The 11,212-nt window shown below is 35.1% G+C and overlaps 3 protein-coding genes and 1 pseudogene across 4 annotated transcripts in view; all 4 read right to left on the bottom strand.

Moving 5' to 3' along the window:
* The window catches only part of LOC107716698 (troponin I, slow skeletal muscle-like), a 7,864-nt gene extending 5,782 nt beyond the window's left edge, over positions 1 to 2,082 (bottom strand). Inside the window, exons 1-4 of one of the 2 annotated variants that reach the window (XM_016523213.1) lie at positions 2,009 to 2,082; positions 891 to 922; positions 723 to 777; positions 451 to 582 (exon numbers count right to left, since the gene is read on the bottom strand). In XM_016523213.1, the coding sequence (XP_016378699.1) occupies positions 451 to 582; positions 723 to 777; positions 891 to 901 (198 nt within the window). In that variant the 5' untranslated portion in view covers positions 902 to 922; positions 2,009 to 2,082. Of the gene's footprint in view, positions 1 to 450; positions 583 to 722; positions 923 to 2,008 lie in introns of both variants that reach the window. The other variant, XM_016523214.1, reaches the window with a different exon arrangement.
* Positions 2,083 to 5,425: 3,343 nt separating this feature from the next.
* Positions 5,426 to 6,083, bottom strand: LOC107716630 (troponin I, slow skeletal muscle-like). The gene is made up of 4 exons (XM_016523123.1): positions 6,067 to 6,083; positions 5,903 to 5,981; positions 5,621 to 5,794; positions 5,426 to 5,512 (listed from the first exon to the last, which is right to left on the bottom strand). The coding sequence occupies exons 1-4, from the start codon at positions 6,081 to 6,083 to the stop codon at positions 5,426 to 5,428; spliced, it is 357 nt and encodes a 118-aa protein (XP_016378609.1).
* Positions 6,084 to 7,178: 1,095 nt separating this feature from the next.
* LOC107716629 (troponin I, slow skeletal muscle-like) lies at positions 7,179 to 7,836 on the bottom strand (annotated as a pseudogene).
* Positions 7,837 to 9,439: 1,603 nt separating this feature from the next.
* LOC107716699 (troponin I, slow skeletal muscle-like) overlaps positions 9,440 to 11,212 on the bottom strand; it is a 5,469-nt gene continuing 3,696 nt past the window's right edge. Inside the window, exons 7-8 of the mRNA XM_016523215.1 lie at positions 10,511 to 10,684; positions 9,440 to 10,371 (exon numbers count right to left, since the gene is read on the bottom strand). Coding sequence (XP_016378701.1) covers positions 10,285 to 10,371; positions 10,511 to 10,684 — 261 coding nt within the window. The 3' untranslated portion in view covers positions 9,440 to 10,284. The remainder of the gene's footprint in view (positions 10,372 to 10,510; positions 10,685 to 11,212) is intronic.

Below are 11,212 nucleotides of genomic sequence, written 5' to 3'. Positions count from 1 at the left end.
AAGAAAGAAAATGCATTCTTTATTATGGCTTCTTGTTTGTTAATAGAAGCAAGGTCTCATCAAAGTCAGTGTTCTCTTAAAGGTGCTGTATGTAAGTTTTTGACTCTACTAAAGTATAAAAATACCACAATATGTTTGCAGATATTTAAGAAACATGCTAAGTTAACATGCTTGTTTATCTGAAAAACAATGCTACAGTCGTATAGCGTACAGCGTATTTCATTTCATTCATCGTCAAGTGCGCTCGTTCCTGTTGGTGTCGTCAATCTGGCAACCTGCGTGTGCATCAAGTCTGAGGAGGAGGGGCCGGGTGAAAAAAACCCTCTCTAATATTTTGAATTTGGACTGCAATACCTAGTTCAACCACTCGGTGTCAATCCTACATACAGCACCTTTAAGTTTTATAAATGGAGTTCAATGATTTATTGAAATAGTTTAGGCTAATTGTACCTGTAATGCCTGTACTGACAGACTGGAAAGATGGAGCGGAGGAATTCTCTCACTGAGCACTTGCTCCCTCTCCTTTTCTTTATCCTGCTTCTCTACTTTCAGCATTTCCAGTGCTGTATTTAGCAGCCTTATCTTCAGGATGACAGGTGCATTGTTGTCATATCAAAAGAAAAATGTATTACTTTTGTTATCAAATGTAGAATCTCTCTAATTGAGCACACAAATTATCCAGCAAACTGTGTGTATAACTGTGGTCAGTAAGTGGCGCTCACCTTGAAGCCCAACCGATGAGCTGAAGTGATCTTGGGTTTTTGCTTTGGTTGGGGGCTTCGGTTGAAGCAGCCATTGGAGCATAGATAGTAGAGAATGTTGATAGAGACATGACCGATATCATAATTCATAAATAGCTGGTTATTACTGATGAAGGTGAAGATACTCACACGTCAGACATCCTTCTGTAGTCCTCACTTATCTGTGAAATAAAATAACTGTAAACTGTAAAATAACATCTGTACTGTGAAACACATACTAGAAAACTAGCAAATTAGAGTATTTAAGATAACAAGCATTTGAACCATATGCAGTGCTATTTTAGTGTTATTTATATAACCTACTTTTATTTAGAAGTATTTAGAATTATCTTTCATTTTTAAATTTTTAGTTTCATTTTCATTTTAGTTTATCTTTAATTTATTTTGAATTTTTTAATTTGTAATTTAATATTTATTTAGATCTTATTAATTTCTTATTTTATTTCAGCTTTATTTCAATTAATTAAAATTATTTTTAATAGTTTTAGTCTTAGTTAAAAATAACAACACACTGTTGTCTGGTATGGCATAATGACCTGACAAAGAAAACTGGAGTTTTATTTTAAATATAAAGTCACTTAAAGACAATGTTGGAACCATATGATGTCCTATTGCAAGTCACAATGATCACTTTTCAAATGCATTAGACATGGTAAGCTGACTACTATATGCAAACATATTTAATCATATTTAATATTTAAATGTTAGGCAACGTTTGTAAGAATGAGTTACATTTCCAGAAAAAAAAAAGCTTTATAGCACAGCAAAATAAATAAAAAATATGAAATAAAAAAAATTCTAACTTAAAACAGAACCTAATTTTCTTCTCACTTTCCATATTTAATATAATGTGTATCATTTATGCAATCTTTGAAGGATCATGCTTAAATTAATACTAATTCGTCAATGACACTGGTAGTCGGACTCTTTAATCCATCCATTTGACCTATTAGTCCTCACACAGCAGTAGGAGTTCTGTGCATAACGTCCGTGAGTTTTAGCATAGATGAAAATCTTCCTGGATTATCACCAATTTGAGAGACATCTGAACAGATAACAATGCAACTGTGCCCAATTTCTTACCAGTTTTGGATAAATAATAAATAAATATTTTAACATATACCATCACAGCTAATAATAATATAATCCATAACCCCTTTCTAACAACTGAATAATGATGCATTTGCCATCAAAAACTAAGCAAACACATAGCTGCTAGCCTCTTATGACCACTGAAAAAGACATACCTGCTAGAAGAAGAAAAGACAGTAGTGGAGGTTAACTGGCTGACCGAGGAAAAAAGAAAATACTTGGATTTATAGTTTCAGCACGCATGGGAACGTCTCACTAAAACAGACCCCTAAAATAGACCCCACTACTGACATTTACTGTTCACACAGTAAACTAGCGTAGTAAAACTTTCATTTGGACAGAGACATGCAGTTATGCAGTGTGGACGGGTTTGAATGCCTCTTTTTGTGGCCAAAACCATATTGATGACCAGTTCAAAGGTCTAAAGGTGATGCTAGCCATAACAGAAATAAATTTGTGTGGAAATGACAGTCTATAAAAGTAAATAAGGCAAACTGGTATAAGCATTTAGCACTTATTACGGTACAACTAACCTGTACTCATATTAAAAACATTATCTATGAAAAACGGAAAGGATAAGATGTCAGACAACAATAAAAAAGAGAGGAAGTGGAAATAACAAATATCAAATTGTTTCCATGTTTATTCCAGTTAATTGCGTTATGATGTTATGCCATGACAGCTATCTCATGAACGTGATAATTTCCATGCACATTAAGCGACCAATAGCTGGCAGGAGGCGATGTGGTATAAATTATTTCTTGGGTTTAGAGGACAGTGAGCAGGTGGAAGCACTGTTTTGTTGTAATGTGAGCTGCCCTCGTCACACCTCATTCTCCCTGAGAGGTGATACTCCAAGAGATATGTAGTGAATTACCACCTGCCATTTGTCCTGGATTTATTTTTAGGCATTATGGCCAGATGATGGGATGCCAAATGCAAGAAGTCATTGTCTTTAAATGGCTTTGTACACTCTCAGATAAAAAATTACAAAAGCTGTCACTGGGGCGGTACCTTTTAGGTACAAATATATACACTTTAGGTACTAATATGTTCTTTTAAGGTCCCAATATGGACTCGTTAAAGGTAAATCTTTTGAAAAGGTACCGCCCCAGTGACAGCTTTTGTAATTTTTTATCTGAGAGTGTACAAAGCCATTTAAAGAGAGCGTATGGTGTTCATATGAAAACTGCAATATGTAGTAGTTTTTTTTTTTTTAAATCATATTATGACACTAATTATATTTTCTGGATGGAAATATAATTATAGCTGGCCCTTTAAGACGTCAAGAAAAACGGATATAATAAAAAATGACATTAAATATGTTTACATGCGCAATTACATTCAAGCTACAGCATTGTGTGTGTGAGTGTGTGTGTGTGTGTAGTCCAGTTACAGTCTTCATCTGTCTTCTTTTTTGTGACGTTTATCCATGTGATGAGAAAAAATGTGGGCTGGGACTAGTTTTGTCCATCAGGAATTGATTGGATCATTGTATCAATGTTGTTTGCTTATTGTTTCAATCTCATGTGAGTGACAGTTTTCCACCACAAAATAAAAATGTAATTGCGCAATTCTGATATTATATCTCACAATCTGACTTTTTTTCTCAGAATTGTGAGATATAGACTAAAGTAAAAAAATAAGTCATATAACAAAAAATGTCATAGATGCACCAAGAGTTTGTAACACTTCAAAGAGAAAGGAAAAATTTTAATCGCATCATATGACCCCTTTAAAAAATATGAAAAATGTTTCATTTCACAATTCTTACTTTTTTCCTTCAGAACTGCGAGATATAAACTATAAAATTTGCAAGTTTTTTATTCCATGGTGGAAACAACAGAATTGTGAGATGTGAACACAGAATTGTGAGAAAAAAGTCAGAATTGCTTAACGTAAACTCACAATTGTGAGAAAAAATGGCAATTGTAGTTGATTAGAGTGTACAATGGACCCTTTTCACAAGACTGTGATGACGCGTTTCAATGGTCATCAGCATCGTAAATCCTCCAAAGTTTTTTATATTTTTTGTTTTTTTACATTTTTAAAAAAAAATGCATATATATTTATAATACTATACTTTGTATTATATAACCTTTGCATCAAATGACAAAAAATCTAGTTAACACTAATGTGAGGGTTTTTCTAATTCAGTGTCTATGAGAGTGATAATAAATTTGACATCGTTCTCTCTACTGTCTGCCATTATCAGTCTCTCTCTATTTTTTCCTTTTTTTGAAAGTCATGAAAACACTATCATGGAGTTTTTCTTTTGCTATTTGAGCAAAATGCAAAAAATATATTTGTGGTAGTCTCCCATTCACTGCTATAGAAGTTTACACAACTATGACGACGTCTGCTGCTGAGAAACCCGGAAATGTGAAAAAGGCCCATCGCACTATCAAGGTGTCAGGATCATGGGCCTGTTTTGTTATGTTTTGCCCCTGTTTCTGTTCCTGTGTTCCCTTATTTGGTCATGTTCCTGTCCTCGTTTAGTTAATTAGTCATTCTGTGCACCTGTGTTTGGTAATTGTCCTGTGTTTATAAGTTCTTGTCTGTGCATTTCTCCTCGGTCGGGTCTACTTGTTGTGAACGTCATCCTTGTGCTCTGTGTCTCCCTATTAGATCATTAAAAGACTCACGTTCTGTAAAATCTCCACGTCTCCTCATTTCCTCGTGTCCGTGCTCCAGCGTATTGTGACAGATGACCCGACCAAATACAGTTACCTCCGTGTGTCTACCCTACGTTTTTGTTTCCGTTTTTTCTCTCAGTGTTTTTGTTTCTGTTGTGTTTCCCCTTACCCACCATCTCCCCGCGGTGCGGAGCATCAGCCCGAGCCCACCGATGATGGAGAGCCCATCACCGCCGTGATCAACGAGCCAGCGCAATGCAGAGCGACTGAGCGGAGGATTGCCCCGGATGTGGAGCCCCACCCTCAATGCAGAACACAAGATCCAGGGGGCATGGTTGGATCCACATATAGGGGGTGGAGATTGGTAGGTTTAGGGGTGGAGATGGGTGGTTTTAGGGATCAGGGGGTGGAGACGGGTAGGTTTAGGTATATGTTAGGTGGGAGGAGTTGGATCTGGATCCAATCATGCCCCCTGGATCTTGTGCTCTGCAGTAAGGGGCTACTGGGATATTAAGTCCTAAGCTTCAGGCAGTTAGCATTTTTTGAAAGTAAGGGTCCAAATATTTAGTCTTTTTTTTATCTGTTTTTATTTTTAAGACAGAAAATGGGCTCAACATCACAGAAACAATCAAGTAGACATCAAGTAAGTTTGAGGCACCGTCTTCTTGTCTAAATAATTTAACTAAAATTTTTAACTAAAATAAAATATTAAACTATAATCCTAAGCTATTATTAAAGTAGGATATATGTATTATATGAACTTGCATTGATTTATACATTCAATTTAAGAAGTTTTTGAATTCTGGTGTAGTTGTCACCTGTAAGAAAACAAATAAAATTCAGTGCTTAAAGTCTAGATAAAATATTTGAAGTAAGACATTCTTAACCAAAAGATCATTGAAAAACAAACCATAAAATCATTTTTTAATTCATCCTCTATTGTCCCGCATCAAACAGCTTCTTCCTGCCCTCCATTCCAGACATGGCCTCCACATTCTTTCGCCAGTCAGTCACTTCTTCTTTCTGTGAGAGTAACAGGTGTAACAACAGGGGTGTGTTAAAATAGCTCAAAAATACATATACATTACCACTCAGAATTTTATTTTTTTCCCCCTTAAAATGTCACATGACCTTCTCCTCTTCTTTCTTGACTGTCTTGAGGTTGGCTTTGAAATCCACAGACTCTTTGACCCTGGAGCCCAGAAGAGCACCCAACATGGCATCGGCTGAGATCTTCACCCTCTTCAGTGCAGGTCTCTTCATTTTACCTCTAAGTTCGGTAATCTTGATGTTCAAATCTGCAGTCTGAAGCAGACACTTGCATTTATTATAGTGGATCAACATAAAGTTAAATCCAGTGTATTTCCATTGAATCTAATAAGATAAAAGGTGATTCCCCTGATGGAGTAGTACCTCCTTTTCATTTTTGGCCACCTTGACGGAGATGTCGTACCTCTCTTCATCTACAACATCAATCTTTTGATGCAGTTCTCTGAAAACAAATTATTGGATCAAAAGGAAACTACAAAAGAGTGGTTGTCAATGCTATTTCTAGCATATGAAGTCACTGAAACTACTTTACATTTTCCAACATTAGTTATGTTGCATACAGATTGCACCAAGTCTTTACTAATAATTAAAAAAATTAATACATTTTTAAATTATATATATAGATAATTACATTTATATATTTTCATCTAATTAAAAAAATATTATTTTATAAAGCGTCATTTTAAATGAGGTTTACCTGAAGCTCTTGAACAGACAGACCGGACAGCTGTAGAGGTGGCACTCTCTCACGCAAGGTGGTCTCTCTCTCCCTCTGCTTCTCCTCTTTTTCATTCACAAGCATAGATGTTGCCTTCTTCAGCAGCTTTGTCTGAAGCAAAACATGTCAGAAGGATTGGTAAATGCACCATCTTTTTTAATTATATCTTCTCTGTAAAACAAACAGAACCAAATACCTTGGTTTATTTCTTGTTATATACTTTATAAAATTATTGCACAGTCTATAAAGCGGACCTGATTTATATTTCACTGCTGGTTATATATTCTCTATATAACTGTGTACGCGAGAAATACGAATCTTGAATCTTGAATACCTTTAAGAACAATCTCCTGGATGCCGAAATCTTAGGTTTGGGTTGCTGCAAGAATCAAGCACAATTGGATTTTGTTGAAACAAATAAAATGATTTTGCCATATACAAAAATTTAAAGCAATAAAATCTACTTACCTGTCTAAATTGGCAATTTTCAGTTTATGAAAAGAAATAAAATAGGCATGGTTTGAACATATACATTTACAACAAGATAGCAGATATAGATATTAACAACTTAAAAGACTGAATACTTACGACTCAGACATTGTGAGCTTCTAAGTACTTTAGACATCAAGTAAGTTTGAGGCACCGTCTTCTTGTCTAAATAATTTAACTAAAATTTTTAACTAAAATAAAATATTAAACTATAATCCTAAGCTATTATTAAAGTAGGATATATGTATTATATGAACTTGCATTGATTTATACATTCAATTTAAGAAGTTTTTGAATTCTGGTGTAGTTGTCACCTGTAAGAAAACAAATAAAATTCAGTGCTTAAAGTCTAGATAAAATATTTGAAGTAAGACATTCTTAACCAAAAGATCATTGAAAAACAAACCATAAAATCATTTTTTAATTCATCCTCTATTGTCCCGCATCAAACAGCTTCTTCCTGCCCTCCATTCCAGACATGGCCTCCACATTCTTTCGCCAGTCAGTCACTTCTTCTTTCTGTGAGAGTAACAGGTGTAACAACAGGGGTGTGTTAAAATAGCTCAAAAATACATATACATTACCACTCAGAATTTTATTTTTTTCCCCCTTAAAATGTCACATGACCTTCTCCTCTTCTTTCTTGACTGTCTTGAGGTTGGCTTTGAAATCCACAGACTCTTTGACCCTGGAGCCCAGAAGAGCACCCAACATGGCATCGGCTGAGATCTTCACCCTCTTCAGTGCAGGTCTCTTCATTTTACCTCTAAGTTCGGTAATCTTGATGTTCAAATCTGCAGTCTGAAGCAGACACTTGCATTTATTATAGTGGATCAACATAAAGTTAAATCCAGTGTATTTCCATTGAATCTAATAAGATAAAAGGTGATTCCCCTGATGGAGTAGTACCTCCTTTTCATTTTTGGCCACCTTGACGGAGATGTCGTACCTCTCTTCATCTACAACATCAATCTTTTGATGCAGTTCTCTGAAAACAAATTATTGGATCAAAAGGAAACTACAAAAGAGTGGTTGTCAATGCTATTTCTAGCATATGAAGTCACTGAAACTACTTTACATTTTCCAACATTAGTTATGTTGCATACAGATTGCACCAAGTCTTTACTAATAATTAAAAAAATTAATACATTTTTAAATTATATATATAGATAATTACATTTATATATTTTCATCTAATTAAAAAAATATTATTTTATAAAGCGTCATTTTAAATGAGGTTTACCTGAAGCTCTTGAACAGACAGACCGGACAGCTGTAGAGGTGGCACTCTCTCACGCAAGGTGGTCTCTCTCTCCCTCTGCTTCTCCTCTTTTTCATTCACAAGCATAGATGTTGCCTTCTTCAGCAGCTTTGTCTGAAGCAAAACATGTCAGAAGGATTGGTAAATGCACCATCTTTTTTAATTATATCTTCTCTGTAAAACAAACAGAACCAAATACCTTGGTTTATTTCTTGTTATATACTTTATAAAATTATTGCACAGTCTATAAAGCGGACCTGATTTATATTTCACTGCTGGTTATATATTCTCTATATAACTGTGTACGCGAGAAATACGAATCTTGAATCTTGAATACCTTTAAGAACAATCTCCTGGATGCCGAAATCTTAGGTTTGGGTTGCTGCAAGAATCAAGCACAATTGGATTTTGTTGAAACAAATAAAATGATTTTGCCATATACAAAAATTTAAAGCAATAAAATCTACTTACCTGTCTAAATTGGCAATTTTCAGTTTATGAAAAGAAATAAAATAGGCATGGTTTGAACATATACATTTACAACAAGATAGCAGATATAGATATTAACAACTTAAAAGACTGAATACTTACGACTCAGACATTGTGAGCTTCTAAGTACTTCCTTTTTATGACTAATCTGGTGCAAATCACTAGTCAAAATATAAAGATTGGTGACTGATAAGCACAATTATTATTATGGAATACATGTCTAAAAATCATAATTCACTTCATAAGCAGTATGCACTATCAATTTTTTAGCACCCCTTCTCAGCATTACACAGTAATATGTTTCTGGTGGATGAACCAGAATCAGAAAGCCCTCAAGAAAAAAGAACATCTCAAATGTTTCTCCTAGAGAGCAATGAGACCAAATGAGGTGCAAATTGAGAATTTTACTTTAATATCCTATGGCTTAAGAAGAGATCTCAACAATGTAACCAGCCATGTCTCATCAAAGTTTTTAAAGACCAAACTATCTGAGCTATGCTATATGCATTAATTTGATGTCAGCAGTTATATCTCATGGGTAATTTTGTTAGTTTTAGAGCAATTAAATGCATTGTTTTTACAGTTAGCAGTGCCAAATAGATACCTGTTCCTCCAAAGACCACTCCGAGGGAATGAGAGTGTGACAATGGCAGTGCACAAGAAAACCCAGGCAAATTTTATGGCCTCTTTGGCCTCCTCTGAGTGGCTCACTAAAATAGACTGAAGCCTTTCACCCTGAGGCTCATTTTACTCAGCACCATCAAAACACAATTGCACACATTGTCCACTGCAAGTCACTCTTCATTTCCCATTGTTTGACCCTACAAGGCAGAAGAGGCTTTGCTCTGCCAGTAACTGTATGACCTCTACTGCAGCTCTGAAAACATCTACAGAGCCTAGTTAGCTTGAATGAATCAATAATGAAAGTCGAATAACTTCAGTCAGCAGTTTAATATGGAACAACATGAAGATATGAAGGGTATGTGCTGTCTCGTCACTTTTTATACTCGTACAATCTTGTTTACATTTCCAGTAGGTTCCCAAAGGGTTTCCGTAGAGTGTGAGATACAAATAAAGGATACCATCGCTACATTGAATTTGGGTAAATATGCACATAGCATGTGGTAACTTAAAACCAGTTATGCACTTGCAAGGTACACAACCAAGTGCAGCAATGCATTTCAAGGACAGTATTTGTTTTGCAAGGAAATTGCATGGTGACACAACACGTTTCTTTGTCGCATGGGGTCATTTAATTTTGGAATGCCATTACATTGAAATTTTTACTTCCAGTAGTGTAGAACGTGTTACACAATATCTGACATCTTTTATTCCTGAACAGCACTATTTCACAACATTGCATACAATTCACTTCCAGTCTCATTATAGCTCTCATGCATATATCATGTATTTAACATTTAATATACAAAGTATCAAATTTAGATTCAGATGTAGACACATTTGTAGACTGTCCATAAATTGCAGTAAAGGACAGCTGGTAAAGACACGCTAAGTCCTAAAGTCACCTACAAAACACTTAAACCTATGAACATTATAAACAGTTTTTCTGTGCTTAATTGACATTATTAGTCACAAGACATCATATTTGTATGTTTTGGATTTTCTTGCTTCAAACTGTGTATATTGGAAGCCTTCTCATCTTGGTACACATTTATTGTTACAGAGTCTGAGAAGTACAGCAACACAGGTTTTTTGTTGTTTTTTACAGCAACACAGGTAATAAATGTGCTGGATGTCAAGTGACAAGTTTACTTTGTAGTTTTTTTTTTACTGTCCAGCATCAAACAGCTTCTTCCTGCCCTCCATTCCAGACATGGCCTCCACATTCTTACGCCAGTCAGTCACTTCTTCTTTCTATCAATGGGACAAATAGATAAAAATAGGTTTAGAATGAGCTTTGATTTATTTAAATGACAAATTAATATAATATAATGTATATATAATAATAAATTATAATGCCAAAAGACTAAAAAACAGAAATAGAATGCATTACCTTCTCATCTTCTTTCTTTACTGTCTTCAGGTTGGCTTTGAAATCTGACTTTGCTGACATTTTGAATTCAGTCAGCGCATCGAGCTTGGCATCATGTGACTTCTTAACCTTCTTCAGTTTGGTTCGTTGCTTTGTACCCTTCATTTCCCAAATCTTCTGGGTCAAGGACTGGATCTGAAATGGACCACAATGATGGTAACTTGTGAAACAATTGTTTGTCAGATGTCAGTTTTGCATTTATTCATTTGAGAGCAGTGTTATAAAAATAATAGAAAAAAAATAAATTAGAGAAAAAATATTACATGAAAAAACTAACTTAAACTTAAAAAGCTTAAATCTAAACTTGTTAAACTAAACTAGAAATGTTGCCTCAGCAACTAACTGAAATAAATAAGCTTAAAAGGGGTCATATGATGCTATTTAAATTTTTCCTTTCTCTTTGGAGCGTTACAAGCTCTTGGTGCATAAAGAAGATCTGTAAAGTTACAAAGACTAAAGTCTCAAATCCAAAGAGATATTCTTTATAAAAGTTAAGAGTCAACCACGCCTACCTAAAACGGCTCGTTCTAACACACCCCCACATATCTACCTCACGATGTGGGAAGATTTGCATAACGCTGCCCAAATGTTCACGCAAAGAAAGAAGGCGTAACTTTTATTCTCGCTGTAGTATTGTTGCCGCCGCCGCCATGTCGTGAAGAC

Source organism: Sinocyclocheilus rhinocerous, unplaced genomic scaffold (assembly GCF_001515625.1).
Source record: "Sinocyclocheilus rhinocerous isolate Xijiao unplaced genomic scaffold, SAMN03320098_v1.1 scaffold1201, whole genome shotgun sequence".
NCBI lineage: Eukaryota > Metazoa > Chordata > Actinopteri > Cypriniformes > Cyprinidae > Sinocyclocheilus > Sinocyclocheilus rhinocerous.
The sequence above is the reverse complement of the archived record's forward strand: the minus strand, read 5'-3'. Positions and strand labels throughout refer to the sequence as shown.